Source organism: Somniosus microcephalus, chromosome 16 (assembly GCF_052327205.1).
Source record: "Somniosus microcephalus isolate GS21.2 chromosome 16, FLI_Smic_1.0, whole genome shotgun sequence".
Classification (NCBI taxonomy): Eukaryota; Metazoa; Chordata; class Chondrichthyes; order Squaliformes; family Somniosidae; genus Somniosus; species Somniosus microcephalus.
Window position 1 is genome coordinate 98,901,633 of NC_141002.1, and position 18,486 is coordinate 98,920,118.

At 46.5% G+C, this 18,486-nt stretch overlaps 1 protein-coding gene across 1 annotated transcript in view; it reads left to right on the forward strand.

Annotated features, from left to right (window-relative positions):
• Positions 1-14,566: 14,566 nt before the first annotated feature.
• Positions 14,567-18,486, forward strand: part of zdhhc17 (zDHHC palmitoyltransferase 17) — a 98,940-nt gene continuing 95,020 nt past the window's right edge. The window contains exon 1 of the mRNA XM_086009732.1: positions 14,567-14,611. Coding sequence (XP_085865858.1) covers positions 14,567-14,611 — 45 coding nt within the window. The remainder of the gene's footprint in view (positions 14,612-18,486) is intronic.

Below are 18,486 nucleotides of genomic sequence, written 5' to 3' on the forward strand. Positions count from 1 at the left end.
CTGTGCCCGCTAGTTCTAGACTCTCCAGCCAGGGGAAACAACCTCTCAGCATCTACCTTATCAATCGCCCTCAGAATCTTGTATGTTTCAGTGAGATCACCTCTCATTCTTCTAAACTCCAGAGAGTATCGGCCCAATCTCTCCTCAAAGGACAACCCTCTCATCCCAGGGATCAATCTAGTGAGCCTTTGTTGCACCTTCTCTGAGGCCAGTATATCCGTCCTCAGATAAGGAGACCAACACTGTGCTCAGTACTCCAGGAGTGGTCTCGCCACGGCCCTGTACAATCTTAGTAACACTTCCTTACTCTTAAGTGCAGGAATTGATATTGTGGAGAATGTTTGAGAGCAAAACATTGGAAGTGAAACATCTTTACGTCAACATATTAGTAAACATTTCCAAGTCTGCCTGATTGGTTCTTCTGTCCATGAAGAAAGATGAATGTCTATTTCTGTTAAATCATAGCTTTTCCTGCTTTTGGTTTTTAATTCGGTGACACAAATTGTGTGTTTTTTTCTGTACTTGTAAATAAATGCTGCATTTCCGACATGTTACATGGGGGTGTGCTGGTTCAAGAACACAACGTTTATTAATGGAAGTGATTGAGATTGAAAATACCTGTTTTTGTTCAGTTCTTTTTAATACTGTGAACTAAAGAACTACAGCACTTTATATTTTGATATGTGGAACACTCTTTGTTCCAGTCCTACTCAGGTCCCCTCCCTCACCTCTTTTTCCGGTACATCGATGACTGTATTGGTGCCGTTTCCTGCTCTCGCCCTGAACTAGATAAGTTCATTCACTTTACTTCCAATTTCCACCCTTCCCTCACCTTCACATGGTCCATCTCCGACTCTTCCCTTCCCTTCCTTGACTTCTCCGTCTCCATTTCTGGCGATCAGCTTTCGACAAACATCCACTACAAGCCCACAGACTCCCACAGTTACCTGGACTACACTTCCTCCCACCCCGCTTCCTGTAAGGACTCTATTCCATTCTCCCAGTTTCTCCGTCTCCACCGCGTCTGTTCTGACGATGCCACCTTCCACACCAGTGCTTCCGACATGTCTTCCTTTTTCCTCAACTGAGGATTCCCCTCTACTGTGGTTGACACGGCCCTTGACCGTGTCTGTTCTATTTCCCACACTTCTGCTCTCACCCCTTCCCCTCCCTCCCAGAACCACGATAGGGTTCCCCTTGTCCTCACCTTTCACCCCACCAGCCTCCACATTCAACGGATCATCCTCCGCCACCTCCAACGTGATCCCACCACCAAACACATCTTCCCCTCACCTCCCCTTTCAGCATTCCGAAGGGACCGCTCCCTCCGCGACACCCTGGTCCACTCCTCAATCACCCCGAACAGCCCTGCTCCTTCACCTGGCACCTTCCCGTGCAAGCGCAGGAGATGTAACACATGCCCTTTTACCTCCCCCCTTCCCACTGTCCAGGGCCCCAAACACCCCTTCCAGGTGAAACAGCGATTTACTTGTACTTCTTGCAATTTAATATACTGTATTCGCTGCTCACGATGCGGTCTCCTCTACATTGGGGAGACCAAACGCAGATTGGGCGACCGCTTTGCGGAACACCTCCGTTCAATCCGTAAGGGTGACCCTGAGCTTCCGGTCGCCTGTCATTTTAATTCACCGCGTCACTCCCACTCTGATCTCTCTGTCCTCGGGCTATTGCATTGTTCCAATGAAGCTCAACGTAAGCTCGAGGAACAGCACCTCATCTTTCGATTAGGCACTTTACAGCCTTCTGGACTCAACATAGAGTTCAACAATTTCAGATAATTATCCTTGCCCCCATTTTTCATGCAGTATGATTTTTGCTATTCCCATTTGCAACATTTTATCTTTCCTGCCTCTTAGAAAAGTACAGGGTGTTCTTTCAATTCCTTCCCAGACCTGAAACGTTAACTCTGTTTCTCTCTCCACGGATGCTGCCTGGCCTGCTGAGTATTTCCAGCATTTTCTGTTATTTCAGATTTCCAGCATCCGCAGTATTTTGCTATTATAGCACTTTATATTTATTGGGTGTCTGGTTGCATTGTGATTAATATTCTAATGACTTATGCGGACGTCCAGCCCGTCAGCGCCACAGGAAAGCCACTGCTCCTGCTGCTTGTGCAGCCATTGCTATAGTGACATGAGGGATGGGCTAATATGTTGAAAACTTTAAAATTAACACAAATTGCACAAACAGATATGCCTCTTTCAGCTCACCTTGGGCTTTCGGATTGTTTGTCGATGCATAACCGTGTAACTGAGTGACATTTCTGAAGTGTTAATGCTTTATTATGCAGTTTTTATATCCCAGTCATTGCTGACAAATACATTTTTATAAATAGTTTGTACACGACGAACTGAAAGCTTTTAATTAATTCTACCGTAAACAAACTTGCAGAATGGGCATGTAAATGACAAATGAATTTGCATGTCGATAAGTGTGAGGTGGTGCATTGTGGAGGAGGAATAAGGAGGCGACCCACTCCTTGGAAAATCAGAGTCTAAACGGAGTAGAGGTGAGAAGGGATCGAGGGGTATAGATTCCCAAATCATTAAAAGTAGCACCGCAGGCTAAAAAAGCCATAAAAGTGCAGATAAAGCACTGGGGTTCATTTCTAGAGAATGGAATTCAAAAGCAGAGACATTATGTTAAACTTGTATAGAATCTTGTCTGATTGTCTCATTATTTAAGATGGTGGGGTGGCAATATGGCATTACCGTATATATGCTTTTAAGTGGTTGCTGTTGCTGCCGTTGTTGTAAAATTTGCCTACGGATAATAAGGTCGCGCGGAAAGGAGTTTGTGACCCGCTCAGTACAAAAAAAATTAGAGGGAACTTTGGTTGTGGGGCTGGAGGAGGTTACAGAGATAGGGAGGGGTGAGGCCAGGAAGTGATTTGAAAACAAGGATGAGAATTTTAAAATGTACAGGTAGATTGATCATGATCTTTGGTTATTAGCTGTGTGTACATGTTCTGTTCAAATGGATGTTGGTGGGAAGGTTAAATCAGAAGTGATTGAGGATCACAGCGTGTTTTACTTTGAGCGGCTTTGCATCATATTGAGAAACTAGCTGAAACGTCTGTGGTATTTACTTCTGTATTTCATATTCCGTTTCAGTTTGATCTTGTCGTTTAAAATTAGTTTATTCCTTACTTGCCATTTTTGGGGTTCTGTTAAACATACCTTTTATAAAAAGGAAAAACAAGCGGCGTCTAGACTGACTTGGGCACCTGCTTGGCCCTTGTTCCCATGATCTGACGAGCGAGATGTTTCAAGTTCAGAATGTCCTGTTTGAAGTTAAATGTACCTCGTTCCTCCCCCACACTATCACTGAACAAAGGGAAGGAACCATTCCAGTATCGCCAATCATGCAATGCAAGTTGCAGTGGTATGTTGTATATTTAGTGAAGAAATAAATGCCGCAAGCTATGCAACCAGTACTCTTGTGAAAAATAAAAGGAAGACTTGAATTTCTATCGCGCCTTTCATGACCACTGGACATCCCAAAGCGCTTTGCAGCCAATGAAGTACTTTTTGATGTGTAGTCACTGTTGTAGGAAATGTGGTCGCCAATTTGCGCACAGCAAGTTCCCACAAGCAGCAATGTGATCATGACCAGATCATCTGTTTTTTAGTGATGTTGATTGAGGGATAAATATTGGCCCAGGACAAACTCCCCCGCTCTTCTATGAAATGGTGCCATGGGAGCTTGTAGTCCGCCTGAGAGGGCAGACGGGTCCTCGGTTGAACGTCTCATCCGAGATGGCACCTTCGACTGTGCAGCACTCCCTCAGCACTGCACTGGGAGTGTCAGCCTGGATTTTTGTACTCAAGTCTCTGGAGTGGACTTGAACCAACAACCTTCTGACTCAGAAGCAAGGGTGCTACCCACTGGGCCACTGGCCGACATAAGGGGTGGACATGGTTGGACTTGCCTAAAAGTCTTAAGGTTTTAACGTGTTGTAACAGTGTGGAAAATTCTGCTTTTCTTATTAAACTGTCAAGGTCAGCAGTGTCGAAACATTTCTTGAGGGCAGTTAAACTGCATGTCATGAAACCTCATGGCCACATGCCTCTTTAAAATTTATATGTATCTCCAAGCTACAGGTAACCATAGATCTTGGTGTTGTGATTTAGGATTTATCTGCCAATTGGGCAAAGCCAGTCTGCTGACCTCCAGACCTACAAAATCAAACGGGTCAATCAGTGAGTCAGAAACAAAATGAACGCAAGTGGAGCTGAGTTACCTGAGCTTCATGGATTGCATATCAAGGGTCAGCCGTGGCTCCGTGGGTAGCTCTCTCGCCTCGAGTCAGAAGGTTTTGAGTACAAATCCCACTCCAGAGACTTGAGCACAAAATCCAGGCTGACACTTCGGTGGTGCCATCTTTTGGATGAGACGTTAAACCGAGGCCCCGTCTGCCCTCTCAGGTGGACGTAAAAATCCCACGACACTATTCAAAGAAGAGCAGGGGAGTTCTCCCTGGTGTTTGGGCTTCAATCAACATCGCTAAAAAACAGATCAACTGGTCATTATCACACTGCTGTTTGTGGGACCTTGCTGTGCGTAAATTGGCTGTTGCATTTCCTACATTACAACAGTGACCACACTTTTCAAGCACCTTTTTTCTTGCTTTCGTTCTTGTTTGCTTCCTTCCCTCCTCCTTTACAGGCTGTACGCAGTCCACGGTCTGTAGCACTCCTGCTCCATGTAACAACATCTTGAAAATCTCTGTGGGGAGTTAAAACCATAGTGTCATCAGTACCCGTTTATGAAAGCCGTTGCCCCTGGTTGTGTTAAAATAAATGGCGGATGCCATATTCATCGGAAGGGATTGGTTTGGAGAAGTGACTGTGCCCAGCAGTGTAAGGGAGCTGAAGTGGAATACACAGGCCATGAGCAGTGAGGCTGAGTAAACATAGAAACATAGAAGATAGGAGCAGGAGTAGGCCATTCGGCCCCTCGAGCCTGCTCCGCCATTCAATGCAATCATGGCTGATCATCCAAATTCAGTACCCGGTCCCTGCTTTCTCCCCATACCCCTGGATTCCTTTAGCCTTAAAAAATATATCCAACTCCTTGAATATATTTAATGAATTGGCTTCTACTGCTTTCTGTGGTAGAGAATTCCACAGGTTCACCACTCTCTGGGTGAAGAAATTCCTCCTCATTTCTGTCCTAAATGGCTTACCCCTTATCCTTAGACTGTGACCCCTGGTTCTGGACTCCCCGCCATCGGGAACATCCTTCCTGTATCTAGTCTGTCTAGTCCTGTCAGAATTTTATAAGTTTCAATGAGATCCCCTCTCATTCTTCTAAACTCCAGCGAGTACAAGCCCAATCGTCCCAATCTCTCCTCATACGTCATTCCTGCCATCTCAGGTATCAGCCTGGTGAATCTTCGCTGAACTCCTTCCATGGCAAGAACATCCTTCCTCAGATAAGGCGACCAAAACTGCACACAATACTCAAGATGTGGTCTCACCAAGGCCCTGTACAACTGCAGCAAGACATCCTTGTTCCTGTACCCGAACCCTCTCGCTACGAAGGCCAACATACCATTTGCCTTGTTAACCGCCTGCTGCACCTGCATGCTTACCTTCAGCGACTGGTGCACAAGTACGCCCAGGTCTCGTTGCACTTCCCCTTCTCCCAATCTATTGCCATTCAGATAATAATCTGCCTTCCTGTTTTTGCCACCAAAGTGGATAACCTCACATTTATCCACGTTATATTGCATCTGCCGTGCTTTTGCCCAATCACCCAACCTGTCCAAATCATCCTGGAGTTTCTCGGCATCCTCCTCACAGCACACACGCCCACCCAGCTCTGTGTCGTCTGCAAATTTGGAGATATTACATCTAGTTCCCTCGTCTAGATCATTAATATATATTGTGAATAGCTGGGGTCCAAGTAACTCCGCTCAGTGGCACCTTCATGCCAGGCCCTTTGACATTCATCAGTGGCCATCCCTCAAAGGAGGAAGTAAATAGATAGATGTACAAACGAGCAGCTCTCCGATAGCATTGTTTAAAGTCAGTCAGAGAATACACTGTTATAACAATGGGGTGTTGTCCACAAATTGCGATTGGGGGAAATATTATGGCAATAATTGACATTTATGTGCACGCTATGCACATGACTTTTAATTCATGGAATCATACAGCGCAGAGGGAGGCCATTTGGCCCATCGTGCCTGTACCAGCTCTTTGAAAGAGCTCTCCAATTAGTCCCACTCCCCATCTCTTTCTTAATAGCCCTGCAATTTTTTCCTTTTCAAGTATTTATCCAGTTCTCTTTTGAAAGTTACGACTAAATCACATTATAGATATTTTTTGACATTGATGGAATTGAACAAATGATGGCGCACTTGATGCTGATTCTATGTAATAAGTCACCACACTTGGAAAGTAATCATTTTTTGAAATATTTGAGCGATACGATCAGGTCCTCTCCTGCTTCTTTCTTTCTTGCTCTCTGTCTCTTTGCGTCTTTTTTCTTTCCACTTGTGCGCTGTTTCTCTCCCTAACATGATTGCTGGTGCTGCCACTCTCTCTCACCTATTAACTGTACCCCAACAAGGACTCGGATGTTTTTCAAGCGTGCGGGAGGAGAGGAAATTAGCAGGAGGAGGATGGAAAGGTGTTACTTTTAGTCTCTTGAGTGGCTCCTCTCAGCAATGGTCTTTGCACTGGTATAAATATTTAGCTCATTAACTCAGAACAATTGAACTTTTGACTACAGTGTTGAAAAAAGCAGTGTGTGTTTATTCCTTCAGCTTTGTACAGCTGAATATATTGTACTTGCAGCCTGTTTGTGGTACTGACGCAGCGGGAGCAATTCCTCCTCCCAGATGACAGGTTTGAAAAGCTTCCTTTTTGTTTTCTGGTGCCTTTGTTGAGTCACATCGCTAAAAATTCAAACTTATTCTGTGACTCACTGATGAGGCAAGTCGCAGTCAGGGTTGAGGCAGTATATGTATCTGTTAGCGGCTGAGTTTTGGATGGGAAGAGAAAGGCTACTTAATACTACGTGGAAGCTTTCCTCTTCCTAATTCTTTTACATTTAGTTTCCTGCAATGGTAGCTCTTTCTTTGGGTAGCCATCACTCTTGGGGGAAATTAGAATGGGTCAAATGTTCCCTGTAGGTAGTACTCTGTTCTGCGCGGCCTGTTTCTTTAAATGTGCGGTTCCTTTAAATTTCTGCGCATGCATGGTATTTCCACTGTAAAAGTTTGTGAGCAGCCTGCACGGGACCTTGCAGATTACTGTGCTCGCAGCTTAGAGGGAACATTGGATGGGTCTCCATTGGTGTGTGTCAATGTTACCAGGCAGTCGTCATGAGTGTGTCATTGTTCACAGGGGGTCCTCGGGAGTGTGTCAGTGTTAGCAGGGGGTCTTCGGGAGTGTGTCATTGTTAGCAGGGGGTCCTCGGGAGTGTGTCATTGTTAGCAGGGGGTCCTCGGGAGTGTGTCAGTGTTAGCAGGGGGTCCTCGGGAGTGTGTCAGTGTTAGCAAGGGGTCATCATGAGTGTGTCAGTGTTCACAGGGGGTCCTCGGGAGTGTGTCAGTGTTCACAGGGGGTCCTCGGGAGTGTGTCAGTGTTAGGGGGTCCTCGGGAGTGTGTCAGTGTTAGCAAGGGGTCATCATGAGTGTGTCAATGTTAGCACGGGATCCTCGGGAGTGTGTCAGTGTTAGCAGGGGGTCCTCGGGAGTGTGTCATTGTTCACGGGGTCATCATGAGTGTGTCAGTGTTCACAGGGGGTCCTCGGGAGTGTGTCAGTGTTAGCAGGGGGTCCTCGGGAGTGTGTCATTGTTAGTAGGGGGTCCTCGGGAGTGTGTCATTGTTAGCAGGGGGTCCTCGGGAGTGTGTCATTGTTCACGGGGTCATCATGAGTGTGTCAGTGTTCACGGGGTCCTCGGGAGTGTGTCAGTGTTAGCAGGGGGTCCTCGGGAGTGTGTCATTGTTAGTAGGGGGTCCTCGGGAGTGTGTCATTGTTCACGGGGTCATCATGAGTGTGTCAAAGTTAGCACGGGGTCCTCGGGAGTGTGTCAATTTTAGCAGGGGGGTCCTCGGGAGTGTCAATTTTAGCAGGGGGCCCTCGGGAGTGTGTCAATGTTAGCAGGGGGTCCTCGGGAGTATGTCAATGTTAGCAGGGGGTCCTCGGGAGTATGTCAATGTTGACGGGGCCCTCAGGAGTGTGACAATATTTGCAGAGGGCTCACTGCACAGAAAACTGGTGCTATAGACAAATACTCCCCCCCCCCCCCCCCCCCCCAAACAAAAATGATCTGGCACTATGACCTACATTTAATCTTAGTTTTGAATTCTTATCCAGTCAGCTCTTGTGTTGTTATAGTAATGTTGCGGCTTGGAATATGATGTTGGGGATAGGCAGGGACTACAGAAATATCAACACAATATGGAGGGAGCTCAGGCTGGGCTGAGCTGCCCTCTGTTATTGAACATCCTGCTGACACTGAACTCGTGCAAAAGAACTTGCCTTTATACAGTGCCTTTCACGACCACATGATGTCCCAAAGCGCTTTACAATCAATGAAGTACTGTACTTTAAAGTGTTCACTTTTGTAATGCAGTCCAGGAATAAACATTGGCCAGGACACCGGGGAGAGCTCCTCTGCTCTTGGAACTGGTGCCATGGGATCATTTAGATCCACCCGAGAGAGCAGACGGGGCCTCGGTTTAACATCTTATCCAAAAGACGGCACCTCCAACAGTGCAGCACTCCCTCAGTACTGCTCTGGGAGTGTCAGCCTAGACTCCAGTGGGATTTGAACCCACAACCTTTATGACTGAGGCGAGAGTGTTACCAACTTAGGAAGACCACTAGTGCAAGGTACTGAAGTGCTGTTGGCACCCATGGAGCAGTTGGAGAGACTGAATCTAAGCAAATATGTTGTGCATTTAAAGGGGGATTGTTAGAACTGAAGGAGAACTCGGCAAAAAGGGAACAGAGAGATTGGGAAAAGGATGAAGCCTTAAAAAGCAACTTGCATACGAAATGTTGTAGCAGCAATTACATAAAAGAAGCTGCTACCGGATTAGCATGACTCCAAACTAAGATGGGGTAATCATTGATGCTGCCATCTGCTGTGCTTGATGATCAGTCTAAAAATATGTAAATATGTTGTTTTCTGTTAGACTGGCACCAAAATCTTAAAATAGAACTCTGTTTCATCCAAAGTTGTGTACATACTGTTTTTTGTCGCAGTTTAACTCCTTGCGGCCAAAGATTTCAGGTGCAAGTTCTGCAAAATGTAAGGATTGTTATTTCATTGAAGCCGCATTTCTAAAGTGCCTTTAATGTCGATAAAGTTTCCAAGCTGCATCACTGAGGCGTAAGGAAAGCAGATGCCAAACCACAGAGGGAGCAATTAAGAAGAGTGACTAAAACCTTCTCAGGCCAAGGAGGGATGCGGAATAAATGCTGGCATTGTCAGCGACGCCCACATCCCAAGCATGAAAATATTACAAAACAATAACTCGGAAGGCACAGATTATTGAATAAAATGCCGTCTTCATCTATTATAAAAAAAGGGATATAGAGGCACTGGAGAAGGTGCAAAAGAAGATTTACAAGGATGATACCAGAACTGAGAGGCTATGCTCATCAGGAAAGGCTGAACAGGCTGGGCCTTTTTTCTTTAGAAAAGAGTAGGCTGAGGGCTGACCTGATAGAGGGCTTTACAATTCTGAAAGGGTTTGATGGGGTAGATGTAGAGAAGATGTTTCCACTTGTGGGTGAGACCAGAATTAGGGGCCATCAATATAAGATAGTCACTAATAAATCCAACCAGGAATTCAGGAGAAGCTTCTTTACCCAGAGAGTGGTGAGAATGTGGAACTCGCTGCCACAGGGAGTGGTTGAGGTGAATGCGATAGAGGCATTTAAGGGGAAGCTGGTTAAACACATGAAGGAGAAAGGAATAGAAGGATATGGTGAGAGGGTTAGATGAAGATGGGTGGGGGAGGCTTGAGTGGAGCATAAATAACGGCATGGACCAGTTGGGCCGAATGGCCTATTCCTGTGCTTAAATTCTATGTAATATTAATTGCATATTCAGCAACCAATCCCCCACCATGAACATCCTGGGGGGTCACCATTGACCATAAAGTCAACTAGACCAGCCACATAAATGCCATGGCTACTAGAGCAGTTCAGAGACTGGTTATTCTGCGGCGAGTGTCTCACCTCCTGACTCCCCAAAGCCTTTCCACCATGTACAAGGCACAAGTCAGGAGTGCGATGGAATACTCCCAACTTGTCTGGATGGGTGCAGCTCCAACAACACTCAAGAAGCTCGACACCATCAAGCAGCCTGCTTGATTGCCAGCCCATCCACCAGCTTAAACATTCACTCCCTCCACCACTGGTGCACCGTGGCTGCAGTGTGTACTATCTAGGCTTTGGTAGGAAGAATAGGGAGGTCGCTTATCACTTGGAGGGTGGGAGTCTAGATGAGGTAGAGGGACAAAGGGATCTCGGAGTACAAATACACAAATCACTAAAAGTTGCGACACAGGTTAGCAAGGCCATAAACAAAGCAAACCAAGCACCAGGGTTTAGTTCTAGAGGGATAGAATTGAAAAGTAGGGAGGTTATGCTACACTTAAACTGCTGCGTGCAGTTCTGGTCGCCATATTATAAAAAGGATACAGAGGCACTGGAGAGGGTGCAGAGAAGATTTACAAGGATGATACCAGAAATGCGAGGGTATACATATCGGGAAAGGATGAAACCTAGAAGATAGGAGCAGGAGTAGGCCATTCGGCCCCTCGAGCCTGCTCCGCCATTCAATGAGATCATGGCTGATCATCCAAATTCAGTACCCTGTCCCTGCCTTCTCCCCATATCCCTTGATCCCTTTAGTCTAGAAATATATCCAACTCCTTCTTGAATATATTTAATGAATTGGCCTCCACTGCCTTCTGTGGTAGAGAATTCCACAGGTTCACCAATCTCTGGGTGAAGAAATTCCTCCTCATCTCTGTCCTAAATGGCTTACCCCTTATCCTTAGACTGTGACCCCTGGTTCTGGACTTCCCGGCCATCGGGAACATGCTTCCTGCATCCAGTCTGTCCAGTCCTGTTAGGATTTTATAAGTTTCAATGAGATCCCCTCTCATTCTTCTAAACTCCAGCGAGTATAAGCCCAATCGACCCAATCTCTCCTCATACGTCATTCCTGCCATCCCAGGTATCAGTCTGGTGAATCTTCGCTGCACTCCCTCCATGGCAAGAACATCCTTCCTCAGATAAGGTGACCAAAACTGCACACAATACTCAAGGTGTGGTCTCATCAAGGCCCTGTACAACTGCAGCAAGACAGCCTTGTTCCTGTACTCGAACCCTCTCGCTACGAAGGCCAACATACCATTTGCCTTCTTAACCGCCTGCTGCACCTGCATGCTTGCCTTCAGCGACTGGTGCAGAAGGACACCCAGGTCTCATTGCACTTCCCCTTCTCCCAATCTATTGCCATTCAGATAATAATCTGCCTTCCTGTTTTTGCCACCAAAGTGGATAACCTCACATTTATCCACGTTATACTGCATCTACCATGCATCTGCCCAATCACCCAACCTGTCCAAATCATGCTGGAGTTTCTCGGCATCCTCCTCACAGCACACACGCCCAACCAGCTTTATGTCGTCTGCAAACTTGGAGATATTACATCTAGTTCCCTTGTCTAGATCATTTATATATATATTGTGAATAGCTGGGGTCCTAGGACCGAACCCTGCGGTACCCCACTAGTCACTGCCTGCCACTCGGAAAAAGAGCTGTTGATTCCAACTCTTTGCTTTCTGTCCGCCAACCAGTTCTCTATCCAAGTCAATACCTTGCCCCCAATCCCATGTGCCTTAACTTTACACACTAATCTCTTATGCGGGACCTTATCAAAAGCCTTCTGAAAGTCCAAATACACCACATCCACTGGTTCTCCCTTCTCTATTCTACCAGTTACATCCTCAAAAAATTCCAGTAGATTAGTCAAGCACGATTTACCTTTTTGTAAATCCATGTTGACTTTGTCCGATCCTGTCACTGTTTTCCAAGTGCTCTGCTATTACATCTTTTATAATGGATTCTGGCATTTTCCCCACTACCGATGTCAGGCTTACCGGTCTATAATTCCCCGTTTTCTCTCTCCCACCTTTTTTGAATAGTGGGGTAACATTTGCTACCCTCCAATCCATGGGAACTGTTACAGAGTCTTATCGAATTTTGGAAGATAACCAGCAATGCATCTACTATTTCTAGGGCCACTTCCTTAAGTACCCTAGGATGTAGATTATCAGGCCCTGGGGATTTATCGGCCTTCAATCCCGTCAATTTCCCTAACGCTATTTCCCTACAAATACTGATTTCATTCAGTTCCTCCCTCTCATTAGACCCTATGTTCCCCGACATCTCTGGGAGTTTATTTCTGTCCTCCTTTGTGAAGACAGAACTAAAGTATGTATTTAATTGGTCTGCCATTTCTTTGTTCCCCATTATAAATTCCCCTGATTCTGACTGCAAGGGACCTACGCTTGACTTCAGCAATCTTTTTCTCTTCACATATCTATAAAAGCTTTTACAGTCAGTTTTTATGTTCCCTGGAAGCTTACTCTCATACTCTATTTTCCCCCTCTTAATTAATCCCTTTGTACTCCTTTGCTGAATCCTAAACTGCTCCCAATCCTCTGGATTACTGCTTTTTCTGGCCAATTTATATGTCCTCTCCTTGGATCTTATGCTATCCCTAATTTCCCTCGTTAGCCACGGTTGAGTCACCTTTTTTGATTTATTTTTATGCCAAACAGGGATAAACAAATTCTGTAGTTCATCCATGCGATCTTTGAATGTTTACCATTGCCTATCCACCGTCAACCCTTTGAGTGACATTCCCCAATCAATTCTACCCAACTCGCGCCTCATACCATCGTAGTTTCCTTTATTGAAATTCAGGACCCTAGTCTCTGAGTCAACTACTTCACTCTCCATCTTAATGAAGAATTCTATCATATTATGATCGCTCTGACCCAAGGGGCCAACAGGCTGGGTTTCTTTTCTCTTGAAAAAAGAAGGCTGAGGGATGACCTAATAGAGGTCTTTAAAATTATGAAAGGTTTTGATAGAGTGGATACAGAGAGAGTGTTTCCACTTGTGGGGAAGAGCATAACTAGAGGCCATCAATATAAGATAGTCACCAAGAAATCCAATAGGGAATTCAGAAGAAACTTCTTTACCCAGAGAGTGGTGAGAATGTGGAACTCGCTGCCACAGGGAGTGGTTGAGGTGAACAGTATAGATGCATTTAAGGGGAGGCTAGACAAGCGTATGAGGGAGAAGGGAGTAGAGGGTTACGCTGATAGATTTAGATGAGGAAAGATGGGAGGAGGCTCGAGTGGAGCATAAACGCCGGCATGGACTGGTTGGGCCGAATGGCCTGTTTCTGTGCCGTGTATCCTATGTATGTAATCCTGTGTAATAGCTACAAGATGCACTGCAGCAACTCACCAAGACTTTGAAGACAGCTCTTCCCAAACCCGTGACCTCTACACCCAGAAGGACAAGGGCAGCAGGTGCATGGGAACACTATTATCTCCAAGTCACACACATCATCCTGATTCAGAAATATATCAGCCATTTCTTCAATGTCGCTGGGCCAAAATCCTAGAACTCTCTACCTAACTGCACTGTGGGAGCACCTTCGCCACAAGGAGCGGCTCAAGATGGTGGCCCACCACCTTGAGGGCAACTAGGGACGGACAATAAATGCCAGCTATGCCAGTGATACCCATATCCCAACAATGAATTAAAAAAAAAAAAATTACAAAATTGAGGTGAGAACTGGAACTACAGTAGTACTAAAATGATATATTTCTGCTTGCCATGGGACTTTCTTAAATTGTTTCTAACTCGCTAGCACTGCAAAAGAACTGAAAACTGACAGTTCAAGAAGTGTGCCCCCGTTACCAGCAGTAGTGCTAATGTTGCACACTTGACTTGAGCACATAAACCACTTGACACTCCAGGGCAGTGCTGAGGGAATGCTGCACTGTCGGAGGTGCCGTCTTTTGGATGAGATGTTAAACCGAGGCCCCGTCTGCTCTCTCAGGTGGACGTAAAAGATCCCATGGCACTATTTCGAGGAAGAGCAGGGGAAGTTCTCCCCGGTGTCCTGGTCAATATTTATCCCTCAACCAACATCACTAAAACAGATTACCCGGTCATTTTCACATTGCTGTTTGTGGGAGCTTGCTGTGCGCAAATTGGCTGCCACGTTTCCCACATTACAACAGTGACTGCACTCCAAAAAGTACTTCATTGGCTGTAAAGCGCTTTGGGACGTCCGGTGGTCGTGAAAGGCGCTATATAAATGCAAGTCTTTCTTTTTGCGTTGGAAACGGGTAATATTTAGAGGTGACACTAGAAGTGTGAATGCGTTCCATGACAAGTTAGTCAAATGTGCTGTGGCAGGACTCCTTGTCCATGGTTTCTAACTTCAATCCCTGATGATGGACGTCTCGGGGCGAAGATGACATTGTCTGAAGAGAAGCTGCTTAACACGGAGATCTGGACAGTACAAAAAAATCTTTCTGCACTTGAGTATTTGGGCTAAAACTGACACAGCAATTTTTCTTTGTCCACGCTCAACGCCCTGCGCCGCCACATGTTCACTCTGGACCTCTCCAGCAGCACGGACTCACTCTATCTCAGAGACCCATCTTCTGTTTCTTTACCTGTCCCATAACTTGCTTCATACGATCATCCCTTTCATCATTTAATCACTCCCGCCTTCCCCCCTATCTCAGACCTTCCCTTTCATCATTTAATCACTCCCGCCTTCCCCCCCATCTCAGACCTTCCCTTTCATCATTTAATCACTCCCGCCTTCCCCCCATCTCAGACCTTCCCTTTCATCATTTAATCACTCCTGCCTTCCCCCCCATCTCAGACCTTCCCTTTCATCATTTAATCACTCCCGCCTTCCCCCCCATCTCAGACCTTCCCTTTCATCATTTAATCACTCCCGCCTTCCCCCCCTATCTCAGACCTTCCCTTTCATCATTTAATCTCTCCCGCCTTCCCCCTATCTCAGACCTTCCCTTTCATCATTTAATCTCTCCCGCCTTCCCCCTATCTCAGACCTTCCCTTTCATCATTTAACCTCTCCCGCCTTCCACCCTATCTCAGACCTTCCCTTTCATCATTTAATCACTCCCGCCTTCCCCCTATCTCAGACCTTCCCTTTCATCATTTAATCACTCCCGCCTTCCCCCCTATCTCAGACCTTCCCTTTCATCATTTAATCTCTCCCGCCTTCCCCCCTATCTCAGACCTTCCCTTTCATCATTTAATCACTCCCGCCTTCCCCCCTATCTCAGACCTTCCTTTCATCATTTAATCACTCCCGCCTTCCCCCTATCTCAGACCTTCCCTTTCATCATTTAATCTCTCCCGCCTTCCCCCCTATCTCAGACCTTCCCTTTCATCATTTAATCTCTCCCGCCTTCCCCCTATCTCAGACCTTCCCTTTCATCATTTAACCTCTCCCGCCTTCCACCCCTATCTCAGACCTTCCCTTTCATCATTTAATCTCTCCCGCCTTCCCCCTATCTCAGACCTTCCCTTTCATCATTTAATCTCTCCGCCGCCTTCCCCCCATCTCAGACCTTCCCTTTCATCATTTAATCACTCCCGCCTTCCCCCCCATCTCAGACCTTCCCTTTCATCATTTAATCTCTCCCGCCTTCCCCCCTATCTCAGACCTTCCCTTTCATCATTTAATCACTCCGCCTTCCACCCCTATCTCAGACCTTCCCTTTCATCATTTAATCACTCCCGCCTTCCACCCCTATCTCAGACCTTCCCTTTCATCATTTAATCTCTCCTGCCTTCCCCCCATCTCAGACCTTCCCTTTCATCATTTAATCACTCCCGCCTTCCCCCTATCTCAGACCTTCCCTTTCATCATTTAATCACTCCTGCCTTCCCCCTATCTCAGACCTTCCCTTTCATCATTTAATCTCTCCCGCCTTCCCCCTATCTCAGACCCTTCCCTTTCATCATTTAATCACTCCCCGCCTTCCCCCTATCTCAGACCTTCCCTTTCATCATTTAATCACTCCCGCCTTCCCCCCTATCTCAGACCTTCCCTTTCATCATTTAATCACTCCTGCCTTCCCCCTATCTCAGACCTTCCCTTTCATCATTTAATCTCTCCCGCCTTCCCCCCATCTCAGACCTTCCCTTTCATCATTTAATCACTCCCGCCTTCCCCCCCATCTCAGACCTTCCCTTTCATCATTTAATCTCTCCCGCCTTCCCCCCTATCTCAGACCTTCCCTTTCATCATTTAATCACTCCCGCCTTCCACCCCTATCTCAGACCTTCCCTTTCATCATTTAATCACTCCCGCCTTCCACCCCTATCTCAGACCTTCCCTTTCATCATTTAATCTCTCCTGCCTTCCCCCCATCTCAGACCTTCCCTTTCATCATTTAATCTCTCCCGCCTTCCCCCTATCTCAGACCTTCCCTTTCATCATTTAATCACTCCCGCCTTCCCCCCTATCTCAGACCTTCCCTTTCATCATTTAATCACTCCTGCCTTCCCCCCATCTCAGACCTTCCCTTTCATCATTTAATCTCTCCTGCCTTCCCCCCATCTCAGACCTTCCCTTTCATCATTTAATCACTCCCGCCTTCCACCCCTATCTCAGACCTTCCCTTTCATCATTTAATCACTCCCGCCTTCCCCCCATCTCAGACCTTCCCTTTCATCATTTAATCTCTCCCGCCTTCCCCCCATCTCAGACCTTCCCTTTCATCATTTAATCACTCCTGCCTTCCCCCCATCTCAGACCTTCCCTTTCATCATTTAATCTCTCCTGCCTTCCCCCCATCTCAGACCTTCCCTTTCATCATTTAATCACTCCCGCCTTCCACCCCTATCTCAGACCTTCCCTTTCATCATTTAATCACTCCCGCCTTCCACCCCTATCTCAGACCTTCCCTTTCATCATTTAATCACTCCCACCTTCCACCCATCTCAGACCTTCCCTTTCATCATTTAATCACTCCTGCCTTCCCCCCTATCTCAGACCTTCCCTTTCATCATTTAATCACTCCCGCCTTCCCCCTATCTCAGACCTTCCCTTTCATCATTTAATCTCTCCTGCCTTCCCCCCATCTCAGACCTTCCCTTTCATCATTTAATCACTCCTGCCTTCCCCCTATCTCAGACCTTCCCTTTCATCATTTAATCTCTCCCGCCTTCCCCCCCATCTCAGACCTTCCCTTTCATCATTTAATCACTCCTGCCTTCCCCCCCATCTCAGACCTTCCCTTTCATCATTTAATCTCTCCCGCCTTCCCCCCCATCTCAGACCTTCCCTTTCATCATTTAATCACTCCCGCCTTCCCCCCCATCTCAGACCTTCCCTTTCATCATTTAATCTCTCCCGCCTTCCCCCCATCTCAGACCTTCCCTTTCATCATTTAATCACTCCCGCCTTCCCCCTATCTCAGACCTTCCCTTTCATCATTTAATCTCTCCCGCCTTCCCCCTATCTCAGACCTTCCCTTTCATCATTTAATCACTCCCGCCTTCCCCCCATCTCAGACCTTCCCTTTCATCATTTAATCTCTCCCGCCTTCCCCCCATCTCAGACCTTCCCTTTCATCATTTAATCACTCCCGCCTTCCACTCTATCTCAGACCTTCCCTTTCATCATTTAATCTCTCCCGCCTTCCCCCCATCTCAGACCTTCCCTTTCATCATTTAATCACTCCCGCCTTCCCCCCATCTCAGACCTTCCCTTTCATCATTTAATCACTCCCGCCTTCCCCCTATCTCAGACCTTCCCTTTCATCATTTAATCACTCCCGCCTTCCCCCTATCTCAGACCTTCCCTTTCATCATTTAATCACTCCCGCCTTCCCCCCATCTCAGACCTTCCCTTTCATCATTTAATCTCTCCTGCCTTCCACCCTATCTCAGACCTTCCCTTTCATCATTTAATCACTCCCGCCTTCCCCCTATCTCAGACCTTCCCTTTCATCATTTAATCTCTCCCGCCTTCCCCCCTATCTCAGACCTTCCCTTTCATCATTTAATCACTCCCGCCTTCCCCCCATCTCAGACCTTCCCTTTCATCATTTAATCTCTCCCGCCTTCCACCCCTATCTCAGACCTTCCCTTTCATCATTTAATCACTCCCGCCTTCCACTCTATCTCAGACCTTCCCTTTCATCATTTAATCTCTCCCGCCTTCCACCCTATCTCAGACCTTCCCTTTCATCATTTAATCACTCCCGCCTTCCCCCCATCTCAGACCTTCCCTTTCATCATTTAATCTCTCCCGCCTTCCCCCTATCTCAGACCTTCCCTTTCATCATTTAATCACTCCCGCCTTCCCCCTATCTCAGACCTTCCCTTTCATCATTTAATCAC